The 24,143-nt window shown below is 39.1% G+C and overlaps 1 protein-coding gene across 2 annotated transcripts in view; it reads left to right on the top strand.

Moving 5' to 3' along the window:
• BCAT1 (branched chain amino acid transaminase 1) overlaps positions 1-24,143 on the top strand; it is a 65,234-nt gene that overhangs the window by 17,795 nt on the left and 23,296 nt on the right. Inside the window, exons 2-6 of one of the 2 annotated variants that reach the window (XM_063358126.1) lie at positions 25-96; positions 16,477-16,677; positions 20,007-20,117; positions 21,005-21,124; positions 23,429-23,592. In XM_063358126.1, the coding sequence (XP_063214196.1) occupies positions 25-96; positions 16,477-16,677; positions 20,007-20,117; positions 21,005-21,124; positions 23,429-23,592 (668 nt within the window). Of the gene's footprint in view, positions 1-24; positions 97-16,476; positions 16,678-17,402; positions 17,448-20,006; positions 20,118-21,004; positions 21,125-23,428; positions 23,593-24,143 lie in introns of those variants that run through there. The other variant, XM_063358132.1, reaches the window with a different exon arrangement.

Genomic DNA, 24,143 nt, shown 5'->3' with positions numbered 1-24,143 from the left:
ATCCTCTGTTTTCATTCCTTCTAGGGCTGTCAGAATGACTGCAAGGCTGGGGGATGTCCGGGAGAAACAGCAAAGCATGTAACTGAATCTTTCAAGGTACGTTTGTTAAAAAATGAGTGTCTGAAGCATTTCAGTAGATGGTGCCAGACAGCATACATAGCATGGCAGTGATTGTTGTGCAGGCATTCATAGCTACCGACACGCTTGAACGTCACAATTCTGTAAACAATTATGTAAGTTTTGTTTGCTGAAAATATGTTGAATGTAGAAATTAAGAAGGTTACAAGAAAAACTTTAATATAATTCCACGTACTACCTAAAAGGTTAGTAGTCATTAAGCAAAAATTAAAATGGTATAGGTGATTTTGTTTTTAACTCTTACCTGCTTCAAAAGCAACAGAAATAAAGATTGATTCCCCCCATTAAGTTTTTTTTTCCAAATAAAGTCTGTGTAATGGTCTATTATTTGTTAAACTTTGGCAATATGAATGGTATTCAAAAGTAGTTTTTTCCGTCTGGTATCAAAGTTGCAGAGCTAAGGATCTCAGAAGGACTCCAAAGCACACCACAGCTCTGGCACATTATCAGCACTCAACAAACAAACAGGGCTGTGATAATAAGCAATGCTGAGCAGCTGCCAGGAACTAACATGAAAATGAATCCCTCTTTTTCTTTTTTCTTTTTTTTTTTTTTTCTTATGCTTAGAACTGGGCTCAGTTAAGATATCAAGATATCACTTTTTCCCTCTGCCTCCTTACTGAAAGCAGTGCTAGTAACTAAGAGCTCATTTTAAACACTGTATGGACTCAGATGTCAACTTTTAATTTTCTATTGGAAGCGTAAAGCCCATCAGCATGTGCTTCCTTGAATTCCTTTTTTTTTTCTGCCTCTTTTAGACTTCTTTTGCCTTTATTCCTTATGTCACACATCTGTAATTCTTTCTCGCCCTCTCTTTTCCTGCTTTACAGTCTTTAAAAAGTCTCATCTATATTTTGCAGGTGTTTAAAAATAGTACCCAGAAAAAAGTGACCTCACTAGTGCTTTTTCAGCAGTTCCCTTCCTGTTATTGGTGACTATTGTCAGCAGTACATGAGATGACATTACAATGATACACTTTGTAACCGTCATGTTCTTCCTGATTTTTTTGGGCAGTGTCACTGCTGAGCAGTCTTCTGAATTATGCTTAAGTAGTTATTTCCCTTTTAGTTGTCGGGCTTTAACCAGATATGGAAAATAAACGCTGCAGAAAATGTGTTGGACTCCTTGATAAGATTTATTCTGGTGCTGGTCTCATTACAAACAGCAAAGAATTTTTGAGACTCCACGACTACATGTGGCAACATGCCATTTAATTTCTTTTTCCCTGTTCTCAGCCCTTCCCAGTTCTTCTCTTCCTCATTTCTTTGCATTGTGTCTCTCTGGCAATTCTGCACAAGGAAGATTGAGGATGATTTTTCATCCAGAAGGTCTGATTCGGTAATCGTTGACAAAACCAGGCATGCAACGAGTTTTGAAACCCCAAGAATTCACAATTATGGAGTGCAGAGTTGTTTTGTGTATTCACCTTTAATAAATAGACAAGATAGATCCCAGTAGATTTGTTCAGTGGAGTGTGATAATGCATTAAAAAAAAAAAAATTGCTTTACAGAGAGGAGACTCTTGTGTAACCACGCTGTACTGTTTCTTTCTACTCTGACATAGTCCAGAAGGAAGATAGTCAGAGTGGTAACAAACTCTGACAGTGTTTGGGTTGTAGGTGAACTGGGCATAAACTAAAGCAAATTTAAACCAGATTTAATTATACCAGCAGTCGAGCAGGTGCCTTACCCAAGCTCCAAATACTGGGTGGCACAAAGTTGGATTTATTCCAGTTTTCTTTACATCGATACTTGTATGTCAGCCAGAATGGCAAATCATTGTAGTGGAGAGTCTATGTGAGGGGAAAAATATATTAGCAGGTGGGACAGATGGTCATAAAGGGAATAATACTAGGAAAAACAGCTGGCTCAGGCTGAAATCTAATTTGTAATTCTGTTCCTGCCTTATGGCTCTGTTTCTGAAGATTAGCCGCAGTCACCAGAAAGGGGTACAGTTTTATAGAAAATATGGTACTGTGGAGGGTGTTTGTATGAAAGTTATGATGGGAGTACAGCTACTGATTGCAGTGCCATGCATTATAATAATTATTTACAATCTCTTTAATGTAATTGTCAAATTAAAAACTTTGTAAATGAAGGAAACAATAACACGAGACAATGACAAATAAAATAACCTGGATTCATTCTAGGGAACTTCACAAACACTTCTGTAGAAGACAGTTACAGTTACAATTTCAGAAACTATAGCTAGTATTTCAAAGGAATCAAGCTGACCCATGAGGCTGACTGTGCTGAAGAAAGCTGCAATTTTGTGCCAGTAACCTAAGTAATCCAAGATTGTGGGAATGCAGAAAACAGGGTATGGTTTTGTTTTATGCTTACATAAAACATATTGCTTAAAGTGGATGCTGCCCAACATTTGAATGCCAGATTAGCCTCTGAGGACATTTCTTTTTAGAATGCAATGCAATGCTTTTTAGGTGGGGTGAGCTGCTTTGAATTTTACTACAATTTCTGCCTGACTTGGAAAGGTGGAGTCAGAGACTCCCCATACACTGGGAGGGAAGGAATGAACACTATCTACAGCTTCTAGCAAGCAGCGAGTCCCCCTGCTAGCTGCTCGCTGTTTTCGGTTCTCATGGGCTTCTCTTAACCCAATAGGTCAGAATTGGCACTTCGTTCATTTTAACTGCTACTGAACTACCTTAATTTGACTCCTGCAGTTAAAAATCTCATGCTGACAGGTCTGTGATTTGCAAGATACTTAATGCATCGCATTTAGAGCTGACATGTGACCAGTGATCTTGGAACTGATAAGAAACTTCGAAGGAAATAGTGATTATGCTAGAGTTTCCTGTATTGTAGAAAATGTCAAATCTCCAGGATTTATCTACCCAACTCCTTCCACTAGAGTGAAGTCTTCCTTCCTTCCCCAACTGGTGTATGCACATATTTATATATATATTTATTTATTTAAATAACTGGCTGTGGATTGTAGCCATAACCTAAGAAGTTATACTTGTAGTTTTTGCCTGTTGTTAGCACTGGATCTCTAGGAGGGGAGTATGCGACCAGTAATGGAAAGTGCAGTCATTCTCTGTACCACTGAATGTATTTTGGAATGTTGAATCAAGAAATGCACATGTCTGGTTTTGCCCTTAGACATTTTTTTTGCATTCAGTAATACCATGAAATAGCACGCAGTTATGTCTAAGGCACTTAACGTTTATGATTAAAAATCTGGTAATTTTTTTAATGCATTCATTCTGCTTATTGTACTGTCACAAGACAGAATGAATGTTTTTTGGATAATGTAGCGGTCTATTTCCATATGTAACTCCAATTTGGTTTCTTTTAATGTGTGTATTAGCTCTGACTTTGAATTCATAATACTTGGTCTTAGGAAACTAAAGGCATCTGTAATTGCCTTTTCTTTCCTTCATGTTATCAATCCATATCCAGAAAGATAAATCTAGTTTTTATGTAACTTTTTTTCATGGAATACATTTTCTCTTTGAGAGGCTGATACGTGGCAGACTTTAAGAAGGTATTACCTACTCCTGTTATGTTTCACTGTGTTTTAATGACCTGAAGCTATGTAGAATTATTTGGGCATCTTAATGGTGCAAAGTTCAGTTCTTTTGTTTTAATTTTTAAGGGCCTATTTAGTGTATCGAAATGGTGCAGGCCTTCTAGGGCATACTGGCTAGTCTGCTACACCAAAGCAGAATAAAGTAGCTGTAGCTTACAAATGGATCTGAATTGACTTGCTAATATGAAGACTTATGGTAGTGGAATGAAAAATGTTTAAGTGGAGCTCCTGTACCTGAATGGCTCCTTATGTTACTCTAAATACCTGTGAGTGTTCTCACACAGTCTTCTGCAGACTCAACCTTCCCAGGCTCTGAGCCAGTGGGACGTGAGCCGATGGCAGACTGGAAGCTGTATAGGCAGGTTTGTGCAGTGCTGCTCAAACTAATAATCCCTGGTGAGATCTTGGACTTGCTAGACTGAATACAGTGCTATGCTAATATGCTTGCATGGCTTCCAGTTTGGAGCTAGCTCATGTCTAGCTTTGTGAGACGCTGGATATAGTGAATTTTCTGTAACGATGTGTATTTTGGTATTTGTTTCTTGCATTGCTATAATGTTTTAGAGCCCAAGCTGTGATCTAGCTGACATTGTGATAGATATTGTACAAATTAGAACACAAAGATTATTTCCATGTTATAGGTATAGCCTACAAATAAACAACTAGAATCTCTGGCAGTTTTTCCACAGAATCTAAAGCTGTAGTGTATTTTACCTCTGGATGAAGTATGAAGAAACTGAAAATTTGTTTCCAGTGCAGGCATTTGTGATTCAAATTGAGAGACTGCCAGTGAAAGTTTTACAGACGTTGATCTTGTTCTTGGAGGTCTCTTCACACATATGTAGTTGTTCCTTGTAATAGGACCTTTAGTTGCATGTTTTAAAATGTGAAGCCTTTGCATGAAATGACTGTGAACTTGATTGGCTCTATGCAAAACATACTGTGCTGATTCTGATTCTCTGCCTTGTTTCACGTTCTTGACAAATAATGCAATAACATTAAAGATAAAGAACAGGTCTTACCCTGGAAACATTAAAATTATAAATAAGGTAGTATTACAGGAGCAATCTATGCCATTAAGATGCAAGTTAAATGTTATTGCAGTATGCAGCGTTTCTTGTTATAGTGTAACAAGAATAGTTATACACTGTCTCTATATAGTGTATGTAGAGTTGGAAAATGCCCTTTTTTCTGCGGAGAAAGACACGCCTATTTTCAAAACAGTCTTTCAAATGAAAATCTGATTAATTATTGCATTTTCTATGTTTATATTAATGAAACTACATTACTGTGATTCATTACCATGTTTATGCTAATGAAGCTCAAGTGCATCTGTAATTTGTGCCAAATATAGCGGGATATTGGATTCCTTACCCTGGGAACTGGGAGAGGGACCAATCCATTTTGAAATATTAGACAGTTTTAAGGTTTATTTTAGAAAACTATTATATATGTGAAAAGGTTGATGACAGAGACAAAGAATAAACAATTCTCCAACCCCCCCTTTTTTTTTTTTAAAGAAGAAAATGGTTTCTTCCTTCCTCTGAAAAGTAAAGATTAAAACTGTATAAAATACCAAATAGTCTAATTTTTTGAAACTACTTTTTAAAATCTGAACTAACTGACTCTATCACATTGGCACAACATTAGAGTTACACGGTGAAAGTTCCACTCCTTGAAGACTTTAGGAAGTACATAGCACTTCTCTTGTGTTTTCCTTTTATATCAGCAGTAGGTAAAGTTTCTGACATGCTCAAGGCATATGGATCAAGGGAACGCTGAAATGTTTTTGGAATGAGGACATATACGCATTGTAGTTACCACATTATGTACAAAGCTAACAAATATAAAGCAGTTTACATGGTTTATATATTTTCACATCTCTTCCTCTCCAGCTTGTTCTCAATTTGTCATTTTCTACTGACATCAATGAATTATTTACCTGGGCACTCAGTGAGTGTGACAGCTGTTGATTATTCTGTGGTTTTGGGGTGGGGGGTTTGTTAGGAGATTGCCCTGTGTTTCTGTTTAAAATTCTATATTAGACCCCATTTTAAATCTTGATTGATCTGGACATTTCCTTTATGTTTATGTGAAGTTGAATGAGGAAAAACTTATTACAGAAATTTACCAATATTTGATGCTGTGATGAGCAGTAGCTCCCCAAAATGTGTATACAGGAAAGCTGCTTTTATATAAACTGCCTTGAAGCAGTAAAAGAAAGATGATCAATTGGATGTCTATATGTATGTGTGTGTGTATGTATAATGTTACACAATAAGGCATCTCCAAATATTTTGTGTCTTAGAACCATAGGCTATCTAGTCCATCCTCCCGCTAAAAGTGGGATCAGGTCAGCTGTGGCTTTGTTGAATGCAGTGCTGCGCTAATCTATTTAAGAAAATGTTTTTTCCTCATGTCCAGTCTGAACCTCCTAAGCTACTACTGTATCAGTTACCATTTTGTAGGTCATCTCCATATTATTTCCATGGAAGTACATAGCTGTAGCCACTGTTAGATCAGGATCCCAAGCTAGAGACCAATTCTGTTGTTGCCATAACAGTATTTAGCATTTGTGGACTGGGTGTTACTTTAGAAAAGGTCATTCTGATTTTATCTTGATTTCAGCTGAATCTATTCACTCTAGCTTTTCATCAACGGCTACAATTATTTGCTTTTTGTCATGTGTTGCATCAAAAAAGATTGGTGAGTAATAATATTACTAGACCTCAGTGCCTTCATATTACTGGATTATGCCTCCTACCGGGGTATGTATATGCTGCAGAATTACTTCAGGTGATTTACAATCAAATCCATTCCCTCATCTTCATCTGCGAGAGGAAAACCAGCTACAGCACAGAAAAGATTGAGTGGTTTCTGTGGTATTCTGCGTCCACACAGGCATTGCACAAACTCTTTTGAATGTTACTAATAATAGCTGGGCAAGACTGACTTATGTATCTGCTGCTTTCATTCCAGTTATTAGGAAAGTATGGGTCTAGGTCACAGTAATGATCAACACACAGTGCACTTGCAGTTGAGTGTCCTGTTTTGATGACAGAGAGAAGAAACAAAGCCCAATATGTGTTAATGAATGTTTTCTACGGTGGTTGTTGGCTGCTAAGAGAAAGAGGCTTTCCTGAAGGAGACCATTCAAGTTGCATGCACTGGTGGAGGGTACTGGTAAGCTAATGCAGCTTAGTATTGTTGATGGCTCCACTTGGCACATCCGTGGTTCTAAATCAAGCTTGTTATCACAGAGTAGCAGCAGTAGAGTCACTGCTTCAGGATCATAGTAGCCAAGAAATGCTGCTGAGGAACGATAGTGCTGTGAAAATAATTCACCCTAACTCTTCCATGGTATGTTAAGGGCTGATTGCCCAACAGTCTGCAATTAGGTTTCTCATGCCATCAGGAACGCATCTATAATTGTGGCATTTGAGATCTGTGGCAGCTCTATGCAGTTTTAGCTTGGTGGCACGTAGTTCAGTGTTTCTCTTCAGGTGGGTAATTCCTTCAAATAGTTGGCAGGCCTTTAGTAAATAGGTTTTCTAAGCTGTAGTAGAGAACCTGATTGTCCCATTATCTGAAACTGTAGGACTTGCAAGTAAAGCTAATTGTCATCAGCAAATAACAGGACCTTTTAGCCAAGATAAATAGAAGATGCTAGTAAAACAGCCAGGGGACAGTTTGGCTGAGTTGGTTTATAGCACAAAGAAAGTGATGCTTTATCTTCTTTTTAACTAGGAGCTTAAGATATAATTGATGTCTGTAAAAGCACAGAAATTGTACTAGACTTCTGGAAGTACCATTTGACTTGTATCTTTTTCTGGATTTATTTTTCCTAAGATGAAGAATTGCTTTTAAAATGCAGGGCTTTAGCACCGTATAATGATTCCCAAGGTAAAGTATCCGACTCCCAAAACTTACAAAATCCATGGCGTCCATACCTATTTTCAAGAATTTTCAAATTTTTATGCCATTGTGATATCAAGTTCCCAGATTTGATATTAAATGGGGTTTTTTTTGCTAAACACAATTGAATAGGAGCTACAATTTAGGAAGAGAATTTAGACTTCTTGTTTTTTCCCATAGGATTCTATTGGCCTTTCTGCTTGCTTTTGAGATTATTTTTCTATCCTAACTCTCATGAACTAACAGTCTAGAGAGCTGGAAGAGATTTATCTTAATCCCATACTAGTTCCCATTTCTAGGAAAGTACTGAATGAAATGAATTGGCAAAATGTGGCAGTTTCAGTGACAGATCAAACATTGAAATTTATAGCAATTTGTAAATTTACCTTCTGTCTACCAGTATGAGAGGGAGATGGGAGAAGGAAAAAAGGCAGGTGTGGTTAACTGAATGTTTGTAATTATTCCTGTAACCTCTGTGTAAGAAACTGTGCCATGAAAGCATTTTATATTCCCAAAAGTTTTTGAAATTCCATATGAAATGATAAATTCTGAATGCCTTCATTCCATGAATCCACTTCCCTGCACGTCTGCAAGCTTATTAAAATCAGGGTAAGAAGATTTAATTGCAACTGCACTGGATTTGGACGTGTGAGATTATGATTCTATTTTTGGCTATTCCACATAACATGTTTGTGACTGACCAGGCTACTTAGGTGAAATAGTTCCAGCTTGAGTTTGTCTGAAATTTAGTTTACAATTCATTTCTTCCTTCAATATGGCTACCTTTTTAGAAAAACTTAGATGTAAATATCTCAATTTTTGTTTCACTTTTTTTGTGTGGAATAGAAATGACAGTGTTACCTGAATGAGGAGACAATAGCATCTTATATCTTTATGGACCAAATTTATAAGTTTTGTTTTCATACAGTATTATTTGACCATCTAAAACACTGTGCCGCTGTACAGAAATGTAGTATTGGTGAAATGTCACAGATTTCTCTATTCCAGTTTTGTGTCGCAGGCCAGTGTGAGCCCTCAGCTTGTGTTAGGCTCAAACCTTCTCCCAGGCAAACTCTTTCTAAAAATGGAACATTGTGTTTATGCTACAATAAAGAAATACAGTGGTTGTGAGGCAAGGAGTAGCACAGCATCAGGAATTGCATTAACCAGGCCAACAGATCTTTTGAGAAGAAGCAGCATATACTAATAGTGAACAATATTAATAGTGTAATTAATCAATGTGTTCCATTAGTGAAGAATGCTCCTAGTTTTGCATTTATGGAAATGTTTGAGTCTATGAGAGGACTTTCTGTGCAAGGAATTGGGCTATTACTAAATTGCAGTCTGTGATTTCCCTTTTCATTTTATATGGAATTGCTTTTTTCTAATCAAAAGCCCAGGTATATCTACACTGCAGACATGAAGTGCAGTTGCATGGCCAAAGAGGATTTTTATATAGCTAAACAGACAAGCAGTAACAGTGAGCTACAGCAATGTGTTTTTCAGTCCAGTGCAATGACTGCGTCAAAGCTTGCTTATGCTTCCTCCCTATTCACCCCTTCTGATCACCCCACTTGGTTAACTGGAACAGCTGTTAGCAAACAGAAATAGTTTATATGACCAAAATGTAATAATGTGTCCAGTTTCTGTTCCTGTGTTTAATAGTTTTATCAGCATCTTGATGGTTTATATTTTAAAGAGTTAGTCATATTTGAAATGTTTTATAAAATTCTTTGATAGATGAGATACTAGATGACTGTCTTCTGTAGACCTGAAAATACCATTTGCTGAAGTAGAGGAGATAGACCCCATTAAAATCAATAGATGGTTTCCTTAAGATTTCCTTAATAACGGGTAGAAGGTTTCCTTAGAATCTGTAGCAACCCCATTTTCATCTTTCTTAACTTTAAAAATACATATCTTCTGAAACACGTGTCAGTGGAGAACAGACTAATGAGTAAGGGACAAAAAAAAAAACAAAACAAAACCGAAAACAAAAAAAAACCCCAAAACCAAACCCAAACCCATTACTAGTCCATTTAATTTTCCTGAAGCAGTAGAAATGGGTGAGGTTTGGGTAATTTTGCCTCCCTTACAATCCAAATTCCTACAAAGATGGAGGAAGGGGTCTTGAATAACTTAAATGGGCTTTAGATCAAATCAATGGGAGTTGGGGCAGGGCAGCATTTCGGCAACATATGGGAAAACTCTTAAAACTTAGTGCCTTTGAAATCAATGATATTATGCATTATCCATGTGCTTGAGTGTTTTGTAGGGCAAGATTGATTTCTTCAATGCTTTCTCTCCAGTCTAGCTGGACTGCAGCTTTCCAATATCTTTATTTCCCTTCTGGCATGTTTTAGGAACTTCAGACTGCATTTTGAGCTGTGCTGCCCTAGGTGCCGTTTTCGTTCCCTAAGGCAAGAAGTTTATGTCAATCCCAACCACTTACCTCTTCTCTTGTTAGAGCAGGTTTACTTCCCTGCCTATTGCTCCAAATCAAACATTCCTGCGTCAGAGCTGCAGCATCCGTTAGGTCAGGGGAAAGGTTGAAGGAGTCAACAATATGTTGCACTCTTCTCCTTTTCTTCCCATTGCTTGCAGAGTGTAGCAGGAGCTCATTCTTTGGTTTGACAAATATTTGAGAAATATCTGTTATGAATAGTTTAGGTAGAAGCCTTGCAGAGGATGGACTAGCCAAAGTCCTTCCAGCCATATTTTCTGTAACTTCCATGATTGACTCACAACTGATTCAGAGCCTTGACTCCCTTGTGCTTTGCGTTTGTTCTGTGCGTTGTTACCCAGTGTACAGTCAGCCTGATGCAATGATTCCAGGGCTCAGTCCAATTACAGGTGCTAACATACTGTCAGACGAAGTCTCAGGGAAGCTTTATGTTGAAAGATTTCTGGGTATTTTCCCTGGGGTTGCAGAAGATATTTTGTTATATTTTGTTTCTCTTTATTTTTTTTGTAGTAGGAAGATTAGGGCTTTCGTCCTGCTCAAATCTTATTATATTTTGGCACACTTTCCATTCTCAACCCTCAGGCTCTGCTGTAAATTTAAAGTAGTAATGATGGTAAAGTGATTATAGGATAGCTTATATTAATATTACTTTTTATACTTACAAGCTAGTAATAGATTTCTAAGAATTTATTTAACTGTCTTATTCTGCTGTGAGTTGACAGAATTATTATTGTTTATGCTATTTCTATTATAGACTTCATTATTGTGATCAGAGCCATACAGGGCTTAGCCCTATACAGAAAGCGGTGGTCTCTGCCCCAGAAAACCAGCAGTCTTTTCCAAAGAACGTGGGGATGGGAAAAGAAACAAATCCACAGACCTTGGTTTACCCAAGGCCTGTAGGACATAAATCTCTTTTTTAGTCAAGTAGGTGCTGCTGTTTTGTCAAGCTGAGATCACTGCTCAGGGCAGCAGGAAAACCTCTGTCACCTGCAGCTCGATGTCTGGAAAGCAATGGAGCTGAATGAGTTGAAGGAGAAAGGTGGTAGCTGGCTCATTGGCTGCAAAACTAAAAAAAACCCACCTGTTTATGAGAAGAGAGGCTTTCAGCTTCCAGAGGTGAACAAGACACTTTCTTCAGCCTCGTTAGTATCCTCAACCTAGTTGCCCACCACTGTTTCTCTTCAGCAGCTGAAAACTCCTCTCCTCAGCCTGTCATATAGGAGGAGCCTCAGGTTCAGAAGACATAGTGGGGTGAAAGTAGCTGCTTCAGCAGAAATAATGACTTCCTGGGACAGAGATATGTGTGCTGGGGAGAGCCCAAAAGCAATGATGAGGGTGCAACAGCCATAAAGACTGAACAGCAGGAAAACAACTTCCCCATTCCTGGAGCCCTTCTCAAAACTGTTCTGTCTAGTCCCAGCCTCGTTCTCTCAAACTCCTCCTGGCTACACTTTGTTACCTTTCCCCTTTATAGTAATTCCTCACACTCTTAATCTGTCTCCTTCTCAAAGTTTGCTCTGCTACCACAACCACATTTTGCTGTACACAAGTGCAAGGGCAAAACCAATTTATTCGATTTTGCCTATGCTTCTGCCTCTGCTATTGCATCAGAAGGCCCTGATCTTTCCTAGGATATGCTTACAAACTCAGCATCAGTAATAAAAAATAATAATTGCAGTTGCTTTGTGATCTTGAATGAATCACCTTGGCTGGAAGTCAAGGAGGTTACTTATTTCATCAGAATAGATTACAGTCAGTCTTCCTGAGTGGCTGGTAGTATCTTGAGGATCTCTGCTGAAACTTGCTGTTACAGTTAGGTAACTTGTAAGCTATTTTACAGCTGAGGCTGCCAGTTCTGTTTTTACTCAAGTAAGTGATAGAAATGCTTGGGCCAGCACAGTGTTTAGAAAAGTTTGGGTATATCAAATGAATTACACCTGTTACAGCTGCTCAACCTACTGCTTATAGTCTAGTAGTTTCAGTGCAGTGAAAATAAGTTGCAGCTGAGGGTCCTTTGGGAAGGTATTGGCAAAACTTAATGGAAAGAGTAGGACAAAATATTTACTCGTCATCTGCACCTATTCAAGACAGCTCCCTAGGGTAAGAAAGGTAGGAGTGTAGTAATGAGAGTAACAGTTCTGGCCAGAGGCTGCTGTCAGTTCCAAATCCACTTGAGGCTATTGCAAAGGCTGGGTAGAATAAGCATTAAACTGACATCTTGGCTAGAAGCACCAGAATGTCTCACTACAGCTTTGGCTAAAATTGACACCGAACAGCACGTCACTTTTAATTTGACCTAGCTCATAATTGACAAGATCTGTTTGGATCAAATGATGAATTTTAGTTTCAGGAGGTCACAATATATCTTCTTTGCTTGGGCTGGGTAAAGCTTTGCTCTGGAAGACGTTACATTGGAATCAGCAGGCACTTTTCAGATGAGGGGCTATTCAAAAAAGTGTGTCTGGTTTGAGACAGTAGCAATTTGTAGGTGCAGCATTTAAGCTCTGAAAATCAACAGTATCCAGCTGGTTTCCACACCATTTCATTTTGCCTACCATAGGCAGGGCAATCTCGTTCTTCCTATTTCTTACCAGAGTGCCCTGGGCTGGGACCTAGGCACATATATTTGTATGTACTGGGCTGCTGTGACATGCAGAGTTTGCGGGGCTGGAACTACATCTTTGTCATTTTACTTTAGGCAACAGGGGCCAAACAGCTGCACTTAATAGACTGTGTGCCACATCTGTTTCTTTCTTTATCTCCCTTATCCTTTTCCTCCCTGCATTTACCGGTTCTCCTTCCAGTTTAATGGTTTTATTAGGCAGCAGCATTAGAAGGTGCTTGAGAGCACGTTGATAAACAAAGCAAGCAAAACACAAACCTAGTTGAAAATTACCCTTTGTATTGGCAGTACAAACAGTGGAGATCTGGATGGGTGTTAATGCATCCTTAATGCTGCTTTCAGGGCTGTTGACAAAGGAAAGAAATAAATTGCTGTTTATAAAGGTCATAGGTGATAGATACCATGGTAGCACTGTGATATGTTTTTTTTTTTAATGAGTGATTAAAGTAATAGGCATTGATACTTAATCAGCACTCCTGGTATTAGTCACCTAGCCTTGCTCTGCTCTCTTTTTGTGGGTTTTTCTGGGTGTTTGGTTTCCCCAGCACCACAAAATGCTGGGGCAAGTTAAGCCAAAAGGGTCTGTGGGCCAAGGAAGATGTTATGTAGTAGATTTTATCACTCAGGGACCTAGAAGAGGTTGAGGGTGCTGGTAATACTTCGTGCTGCAGATCACACTGTGGGAGAGAGTACTCCAGAGATGGGTTCTTCAACTCCCTCATCCTGCCCCGCCATCCGCTTCCATGGAAAAAAAAGATTTAATCTATTGCAGCGCTTCATGGTGTCTTGACATAAAAAGCGTTAGGATTCTGAAAGATTCAGGTGATTTTGCACGCTGTTAACTTGCATTACTCGCTGCTTGGCAAAAAGAGGGAGAAAAATACATAGAACGAATATGGGGCAAGAGCCTTAAGAAAGGATCTTAAGAAAGTAATGGCCAAAAAAGATATCTTAAATGCCTCTTCTGAGAGCTTAACAAGATTATAAGGATCAGGAAAATTGTCTTTTTGCCAGTTTCATGATTGTTGCCCTACTGATCTATGCAGGTTAGCCTATATGTGTGGTCTTCTGCAGGGTATTCCTACTGTTGTTTGAAGAAAGTGTTGTACCTGAAGGTCAAGTGTTGTACCTGATGTTGTTGAGTCAGCTGTTTGCAAAATGCCTGAATAAAAGATGGTTTCCCTAAATGCTGAAGGGAATAAGAAACAACAGGCGGACTTCTTATTCAGAGTGTGCAGCTCCAGGGAACCTCTGTGGTCCAGAAACTATCTGCTTCCTCTGTGAATAAGCATCATAACTACCTACCTCTCTAGGCTTTCTGCCTTCAAGTGACTCAACCTGCAATCCAGTCCAGGAATTTCTGTTTGTGACTGCAGAAGGTCCCCAATCCTTGGCGCCGAGACCTAAGCAGTGTGGGCTACCGCTCTGAGACATAGGCACTGCTGTGTGAGCGCCTATCACACAGAAGTAGCTGTTTTATTGAACTCGCAGGAGTGAGCGCTTGGCCCACATCTTACCTCTAATGAACCAGCATAGGATATGGGACCCTGGATCTGGGACCCTCTTTGTATTAACCATTAGAGCATAACAGTGTGCTTGTATTTGCTCGGCGTAATTTTATTGAATTATCACTCACATGACAGAGACTCTGTCCAAGGCTCTCTTGAACCCCAGAACTCCAAGTCTGGAGAAATATCTTTGGTGACAAAACTGGGTCAAAGAAAGTCCAAATGCTCCCAAGTGAGCGTGTTTCTTCACTTGTGGCCGCAGCTCACTGTTCCCTCTACGTGTGCTTGTGGGCCTGTGAGAAAAGCCACATTAAAATCTTTCTCCATCCTTAAAGTAAAAGTTATTTGTTAACCCAGATGAGTTTAGCAAGCTGTTTTATAGTGCTGCCTTTCAACTAGTTGTGCTAGCACGACCGAGGAAGTGGAACACTGAGGAATAAAAGCAGAAATCGGCACACTGATGGGAGTTCTGGGAGATGAACTTCCATGTGATAATTCTGGTCCCCAGGCCAGTTTATTGTAAGGATAATTACCTTAATGAAAGTGACCTGAGATGAGATAGAAGCCTTGACTAGCTGACCCAGTGGCTGACCACTGGCAGCGGGTGTTTTTTAGAAGGTGTGATTCTGTCCAGAGATAAAGCAGAATTTTAACTGGGTTCTACACCCTTGCTTAAGCATCCCGCTCCTGTATAAGTGTTTTCCTGAGCTGAGTCTCGCATTGTGGATAATCGCAAACATTCCTTTGTGGCTTTTATTTTGAACCATGCTCTTCTGTGATATCTTTTCTTCCAAAGCGCATGATAAGAGGTTGTCAGGTAAAATACATTTTTATTTTCAAGACATCACTAAGTAGTGCTTTTCCCATTGGCACATTCACTGTCAGCAGGATAAAGGGTACTCTAAAGAGTTAAGATGAGTAATTGTTGTTTCATCAGATTATGTATTAGTTCAACCAGGCTAATGCACTGTAATATCTAGACAAGCCCTATAATTGGAGATAGTTTGAAACAAGCTTTTAGCTATTCATGTTCTCCAGCTCTAAGTTAATTTCACATCTAAGCCATTAAGACAAAACAAAACAAAACCAAAAAAACCCACCAAACCAACCAGTCAATAAAACTCAGGCCATTTTTAAAGACATCTTGAAAATCAGTTTGTTTACAAAGACAGGGGTGTGTGTTCTTTTTCAAAAACTAGTCAGGGATATCTTTTGCAGAACTACTTTTTTTAGTGCACGTGCAAATCATTTGAACAATAGTCTGAACTACCTGTGTTCCAGTCTATTCTGTATGTACCCAACACTCAGGAGTAAGACTTCACTTGGGGGTCTGTCATAAGGTCAGTGCTTTCTGAGTCACATCAGGAAGGAAAATGGAGCTTCAAATGCAATTCTTTGTTGAATTCTTCCTTGCCCCTCTGTCCAGCACAGTTTAAATGCTCAGATGACATAGAAAGAGAACGGAGAAGGTGGATCAAGACTCTGCCTGCTTCATAGCCCTCTCTAGTTGTTTAGTCCCCATCTGTGTATAAAAGGGGAGTGCCAGAGATCCTGCTTTCCTTCTTCCCTTGCTGTTCTTAAGGATGATTCACACCTAACGAGCTCCTACAAAGAAAATTAACTCTATCCCAGCCAAAACTAGTACAAAAAACTGTGCTGCATTCCTGAAGCTAGTCATGGCTTGTACGAGAAAGTCTCTACAGTTAATCATGCAGGGAAACATTTAGCCGCCTTTGCTAATGGGATCTTTCTAGGAAAATATGATTGTGATTAAATAAGCTAGTGTGACCCAAGTAATCTGCTGACTGCTGGCTCTGATCTCTCACGTTGGTTTTATGCATTAGAGGAAAATCAGCGTAACATATCTACTTAGTCCTGAGGGGGATTAATTTCTGATGATTGGCTTATGTTCTGAGGTACAGCAATTTGGTGTTTCTGTGAACTTGTATAGATGTATTAATCTAAATGTCCAAGAAATTTTCATCTGCTAATTTTAAGGTTTTATATCTTGTCCTGCTTCCTCCACTTAGCAGTGCTTCAAAATATGCTAACTACTTCTGGTATAAGCAGCTGTGTATATGTATGTGTGCGTACACAGTATGAATAGTTTGCCAGCTACTTAGAGGTTAGCCGCCTTTAACCATTCTGTCATTAAATGTCCCCACAGATAAAATATTGCATTTGTTCATGTTCCCTGATGCACAATAATTTTTAAATCGGTCTGACTTAATTATTTTTATACACTTCATTTTTTTTCTTCATGTTCCTTCAGGCTTCAGACTTGATTATCACCCCAGCTACAACTTTCAAGGAAAAACCAGACCCCAATGGTTTGGTATTTGGAACTGTGTTCACTGATAATATGCTGACAATTGAGTGGTCCTTGGCTTCAGGATGGGAGAAACCTTATATTAAGCCACTTGAGAACCTTTCGTTGCATCCAGCCTCGTCATCTCTGCATTATGCTGTAGAAGTGAGTACTGAATTGATTTGGAAACTGCTATTTTGTTTCAGTAGCTCATGAAGCTAACGTAATACATAGCTAATGGATAATAGCTTTGTAATACAAGGACTATTACTGTCTTAAGTTTGTTAGTATCGAGTTACATTTTGTTTTGTTAACTGATGTCCTTCCAGACATCAGCGTTATGTTTATGTTAGTATAACTCAGAAGCAGCTCCAGCCTGTGGATTCCAGTTCACTTAACTTTCTAGCCTAGTGAAGGTGAAGGTGAGCCCTTCCTTGTGTGGTGGCAAGTTCATTTGAGAAAGCATTCTAGTTCACTGGCAGTGGGTTGGTCCAATTACTGTCTCTGGTGTAACTTACCTAATGAAGCACTGGATAAGACCATGTGAGATTCCAAAAGTACCTTTAATTTGGGGACTGAACATGCACTTTGTGAAAGTTATTTTAAGTGGTTTTAAAGGTTCATAGCTTGGATTGCAGGACAGACTAGACAGATGCTTGTTTGCAACTCCGAACAAATCTGGAGAGCTCTGAACTAGATCTGATGCATTCGGCACATGCAAGTGTATTCGAGCAGAGAATATACAGCAAGGAACTCTGGAAAGTGAAATGTTAAGTCGGAAACCAGCGTGGTTAACAGTTTCCGTGCTTAGCTGCTTACTGTCTAAAGCTGTCTTTTGTGTCTCCAGAGCAGCTTCGGCTATACTCACATCTGTGTGAGAGCCTCAGTAGGGCACATATGCTGAAATGGAAGCTTGCTTCTCCTCCCACTTCTGGGTAGGTGGCAGTGTCTCCACTGAAGTTAGTGGAGTTGCTTGCTCTTCTTTTATTATTTCTTTTTTCTTTTCTTTTCTTTTTTAACCACTGGTATAAGGGAAGGATCAAACTTTTCCCCTGCTTGTTGTCCCTGAGCCCCTGACTTCAGCATTTTTTGTTGTTGCTGGTTTTTCCCCATCTAGTCACCAGACCTCCAAAGGTCCTGTGCAAATTACAACAGGCCCCTGTGACTAAGCCTGCAGCTCTTGATCTGCCCAAGAAGTAAGAAACCACGCTGGAGTCCCAAATCTATATTTCACTCTTAGTAGCATATTGCTTTAATGCTTAGCCTCTGGGCCAGTCTGAAATCATTGCTAACATGAATATGCTCTTATTTTTTTTCCATTTTTTTATTCTTTTACCCTTATTGCATCACGTTTCCTCTAGCCAAGAGGACAGACAGAGGAGAATCTGGTGCCAATGCTGTGGCTCAATGAATACACAGTGGGTATAACAAAAATGATGAATTTGGCATTCCCTCCCCTTTCTCCTTGCCCTCCATGATGCAGTGTGATAGTCTGGATCTGCTGAAATCCAGATCCAGCTCCTGTGACGTAAAGATGTCAGATAATATTGTTTACACACCACTGTAGCAACCAACCATCAAGCAACCACAGTAGTTGCTTTTATTCAAGTTGAGCATTTCTGGAACACATTACTGTCTCCCTTTTTAATGAGTGAAAGGTTTTACTGAGCTCTGGTAGGTTAAAGCTATTTACTTTTGGGGAAAAAGATTTAACAGCTTCAGAAGGCTTTGTGTTTCAGTAATGATGTGATTCTTACTTCTCTTGAACCATTGGTCAAATCTTAGTAGTAACATTCCTTCCTCTTCCCTCTCATTAAAAGTTCTGTGAATGTGTTTGGGAGAAGGGTGGGGGGGAAACAACTGTTCTGTGATAAGAAAGTATCATTACAGAAATGTGGTATTAGTCACTGGCCCAATAAAAATCATACCAAACTATCAACCATATCACTAGCTATGCCATCCTTTATTAAAGCTAGAATGTTTTTCTTGTAGCTACAATGTCTATCCTAGGAACAGTTTATTTTTCAGAACTGCATACAAAGCTTTTAGTAAGGTTGGCATTGCCACAGGAATAACATAAATTTTGGAAGCAAAAAGTTCTAGGTTCTAATTCTGGTTCTGCTACATAGTTGTCAGGTAGCCTAAGGAAAATTGCGGGAATTTCTGCAACCGAGTTACAACCCAATTAAAATTTGTCATGTGGAAGGACCTAGCTCTGTCATGGGACTGCACAAAAGCTTTCTAAACATTGCATTTCACTGATCCTTATGGGAAAATATTATAGAACTTCATAATGAAACCTTGAGTATTCTACTAAAATTACTTCTACACCAATACCCAATACAGGATTCTTTTTTATTCTTTTTCCCAAATAAAAATCCTGCATATGTAGAATTCCAGCCACACAGAATGTATTTCCAGCCATATCTTGTGGAACAGTCAGGAGGAAAAGTCTGAGGAGACTGACAGCAGTGATGCAGTTAAATTCATAGAACTTACACTGAAATTTAATGTACAAAGAAATGCTTTAGAAAATAAATTCTGAAAATCTGAACTCTTGCCTATAAGCATAAGTGATCCTTTAACACTTACTCTAAATAATATCTGTATATATTAATGTGAGCTTATATAATACCTGTGTTTTCTGCCTATAACAGTAACTGGAAATTATCAAGCTGTAACTGAAAATAGCTATGGATATTTTGTGGGCATATGTTTTTTTGCTGTGGTTAGGAGATGCTGTAGAGCATTCTGCTGGGAGGGCACCAGTTGGACAAGCATTTCTGGTAAATTGATTGTCAGCACCAGTCATCCAGATTCTGCAGTTTGATGGGATAATAATGACTAATTTAAGTTTCCTGTAAAGTATAGATAAAACATTTTCATTCATTCTTCCTCTAGTGTAAGTCTGATGCATCTGTCGCTCATGCTAGCTAAACCCCCTTCTGCAGCGCTGGGGTAAATGGGGGAAAGAAGTGACGAAGATTTTGCTACAATTACAGCAAGAACTGCAACAGACTTCCCCTAATTACCTTATTCTATGCTTCCTACCAAAATGCATTTTGGACAGAGCCCTAAAAATTGTTAACATATATAATTAAATTCTGTAGATCTTTTCCATAAGGGAGAATACTGTTTTGGCTCAGTATTAGGTATCAGTCAGGATGTGAGGGAATAGTCAAGTCAAACGCATGCTACAAATTTTAATTGTTGTAACCGAATTATGAAAAAAACGGTTATCATTAAGTCCCCTGAAGGAGAAAATTATATCTGAAGCATAGGCAGGTCGTCTTTGTAATATAGATGTCATAATACTGCCTCACAGGAGTGTGTTGCAGGGATTAACTAGTTAGCATTTATGCTTTGACTTCTGTGAGCAGGAAAGCAAAGTTCTTTTATTTCCAAAGGGTGTGTTCTGCTTTTGCATAGATCATCATGGGATAACGTGTCTCCATTATTATTTGATTTCTTTTCCCTTATTTTTGGCTTGGTAGTTGTTTGAAGGAATGAAGGCTTACCGAGGAGTGGATGGCAAAATCCGCCTGTTCCGGCCAACTCTCAACATGGACAGGATGGCGCGATCAGCAAGACGAGCAGCTCTGCCAGTACGTAGCCAAGGCACTTTATTCTCCTTAAGTCAGAGCATATTTTCATTTTCAGAGTGCAAATCTCTGTAACTTTACAGTAGTGTAACATTTATCAAGCGCTTTAACTCTTGAACGGTTCAGTTAAAACTGTGTTAAGAGTTCTTGTTCAGTGAACTGTTTGAAATGCATTTTTCTTTTAAATTGCAACAGTGTTTTGCTTTCTTTGTTGTCCCCCTACTGCCTCAGATGTACACAGTCTACTTCTGAGGGATGAGCGCTGATCTGTAGGTATTTGCATGCAGACAGCTAGTTCTGGCACTAGCGTTCCTCCTTTTCTTCATTCCACTTCAGTAAAGTCCTTCATCCTCCGAGTGCCTTCATATTTGGTCATGCTAGCAACTTAATGTTGCTTATAGCAGTTGTATATTGGCCTGCGAATTTCCTCCCACACTTATTAGCTTTATTACTGCAAGAACTTTGCAGCTTTGTGAAGCTGCGAGACTCGGTGGACCCCTTGGAGTTATAATCCTGAGCGCCTTTCTGCAGAAGAGGTGGTGCCATAACTTGCAGCAGGACAAAGTGAAGGTGTTGGCTGCACAGGGAGTTCTCTCCGTGTCCTTTGGAGGCAAGAAGGGCCAATGGCTCCTTTTTATTATCTCGGGAGGATACTTTGTAGCAGAAGAAGGGCATTCTGTATAAAAAGGCACGGAGGAAAAGACCATGGGATCTTCAGTTCTGTAAGAAATGAACTCAAGGAAGATGATGAAATCCTCTGAACCTCTACGGACTGTCACTGTTACATATCCTGATGAAGTGTTCCCCTTAGCATGTGGATCTATAAAGACCACAGAGCGTTCAGGCTATATTTCTCCATTTGCTTCTATCCCTTTGCTTTTCCTTCCCAGTGTTTTGACCAGAATGAGCTGTTAGAGTGCATCCGGAAGCTTGTGGAAGTGGAAAAGGAGTGGGTCCCATACTCAACCACTGCCAGCCTGTACATCCGTCCTACCTTAATTGGAACTGAGGTGTGAAACTTTTCCCCCCCCCTCTTAACTTTTGTGTATTTAAGCACGAGGCAAAAGCCTCCATCCATAAAGGGAAATACGCAGCAGTCGCTAGACAACAGTATTATAGTTCAGGTGCAAGTTGGTTTTATGTTTTTACTTCTGAGTTAGTCACCTGTAGCGCTACTTCAGAAATTTACGTTGACCACACCGCCACCTAGTGGACACATTGATTACTATCACAGAAAGTAAACCTAGATTAACTGTTCTCAGTAGTAACGGCAAAATCTAAATTCAAAATTTAAATTAACTTCGGTTTTGTGCTAACACCATAGTTATTTGTGAAATGGTAATGTATGCCTTTAAAATACTAATAATCCTGAGAAAATGTGAGGGAACAGAAATTGTCTATATAGATTTTGTGATTTCATCTCATATCTCTATCCTGACATTAGTGAGGAGATTTTTGGAGATTCTTCCCAGTAAATTAAGATGGCTTTTCTGAAAGAGACTTTTAACAGAACTAAGAACAAGTTCTTATACCAATTTGTTCTTGAACCCAGATAAACCTGACCTTGTAAGAGGCTCCTTAGCAACAAAGTATTTGTATGGAGTCCGTGAGTTTCATGTGGATGTGAGTCCAGCCTATAGTATTTATAAAGGGAATTAGAAACAGGGAGTTTATTTTGATTAAAACTTTAAACCTATAACGGTAGAGCATAGGACAAAGAAGCTAAATAATGTATGGTTCCCACCTAGGCAAGTTACTCTTCTCCAATATCCACATCTCACATCTGTAAGTAGTTACCATACATGAGCATTATACCTTTCACATGTGTTCTAGGACTCCAATAATTTAATGCTTGTAAATTAGTTGCAGATTTTCAGATGGAACAATCTCCACTCAGTGACTGTAAAGTATTAGTACTAAAAATTTATTTTCCTCCCCTGTTTTTGTTTTTGGAATTCTTTTGCGGTTGAGTTTTATTTCAGATTAACCAACATACCTGGCCTTTCCATGATGTCATATGTTGTTTCCAGGTTGCATGTCCTCCTAATCTTTTATGAATCAGCACAATTAGGAAACCCAGTCAGCATGATCTTTTGAATAATCATGTAAGAATCAGGAAAAATATCAAGATCTTAGTTAGCTAATCTTGCTAGAAGTTTTGCTGAAGGAGTAAGTTAGGCAGAAATCAAAAGAACCTTCTCAGCACCTCAGGAAGGCTTATCTGAATTTCCAGTAGTTCCATTATTACACTTTTATTTTCCCTCACACCTCCCAGTTTAGCTTCACATGCTTTGTGCACAGTGTTTTGCTTAGACTTTTTGTCCTAAAGATTTAACTTCAATATTTTTCAATGGAGACCTGATCTTAGAAACCTAGGATGAGCTCGTTCTTTTTATGAGACTGGTTTCTCTGAGTGGAGAGAAAATAGTAACCCATTCAAGTGCATAGAAGACCCCAAGAATCATGAGCAACCAGATGTATGTAGCCCTCCTTGACCAGGGCAGGCTGGACAAGGTGCGTTCCAACTTCAATCATTCTGTGATTCTGTGGCCAGTCCTGAGCTTTGCAAAGAATCATGTAGTTAAGTTGAGTCTCCTACCACAGGATTCAGACTTTGATCAGTGCCAGACTTTTCACCTCCACCTTCAAGTACTGATGGTGATGACTTGAAGTGTGAGAAGCCATCTCTCAGAGAGGAGGGGAAAAACACCAAGTGACACATGCCAGGTTATCTCATCTCCTGTGGTGCTGTGTGAACCACTTCCAGCTGGCAAATCATTTTAGCTTGTGACAGCCGTTCATAAGAGACACCAGTCAACTCTACCAATGCCCGTTCTAAGTGGCATCGGCTGGTTCTCATCACTAATGCAGCTGACAGGGGTTCCTACATTGTTGTTGTTGCTAGTGGTGGTCCTTGACACTTGTCCCCCAGGAAGGCTTTGCAGGCTTCTGCTGGGATTAATTCATATAATTATATAGTATCTTGTTAAGCTGATTTCTGAATTTTCAAAACCTTGAAACTATTTGAGAAGATTAGAATCATATCTAGATAAATGAACCAGCTGTAAGTGAGTGGTGACAATATATAAAATTAGGGTGGTTGTGTTGCTAGCATGGGGGAAGTTATAGAAATATTTCTCTTAGTATAAATATTATATAAATATTTTTATAAATGAATAGTATAATATATATAGTATGTTTATAAACTTAGTATAATAGTATAGTATTTATATATTTATGTCTATTAATAGTATAATATTATATAAATATTTTCTCTCAGTAACTTTTCATTTCTTTATATTCTTTGTTTTCAGCCTTCCCTTGGAGTGAAGAAGCCAACTAAAGCCCTACTGTACGTCATAATGAGCCCAGTGGGCCCTTACTTTGCAAGTGGAAGCTTTAATCCAATATCCTTATGGGCAGATCCAAAATATGTAAGAGCCTGGAAAGGAGGAACAGGGGACTGCAAACTGGGAGGGTAAGAAAACATAATTCTGCATCTTCTACATAGCTCACAAAGGAGATTTGGTTTTTAGTGAAGTATCTAATCCAGCAGAAGTAGAGGTATTAAATGTAGCAGTTATACAAACAATGTAATGTAACAAAGATTTCAAAATTGTACTTTGCAAATACTATTTATGCAATTCAGTCGCATATTTTTGTTTGGGTATTACAGCCAAGTGGACTATTTGCAGAGGCAATTTTGCAGCATCTCAAGCTGAGGAACTGGACCTGGAAGGTGTCCATGTAATACTTTCGTTTTTGCAACTTTGCTGCAATTCCCCTTGCAGCAGTTGACACTAAAGATATCAATTCTGTGATGCACCATTCAGTACAGCACCTTGTCACCAACTGGGCAGTGAATGGCCTTGATTGCTGACCTCCTTCCTTGGCAAACTGTCCTGACAAGCCATCTGCAGTTAGCTAGGGGAGTATGGGTGTTTAAGGGGAAGCATGAGACAATTGTCTGCATTGACTTGACCATAGTCTGGCAGTTTTCTGCTGAACTATGCCAAAGCATCAGTTAGG

The sequence above is a fragment of the Chroicocephalus ridibundus genome, chromosome 1 (genome assembly GCF_963924245.1).
Source record: "Chroicocephalus ridibundus chromosome 1, bChrRid1.1, whole genome shotgun sequence".
Taxonomy (NCBI): Eukaryota; Metazoa; Chordata; class Aves; order Charadriiformes; family Laridae; genus Chroicocephalus; species Chroicocephalus ridibundus.
Note: the sequence above shows the minus strand (reverse complement) of the source record. Positions and strands in the feature narration are given on the sequence as shown.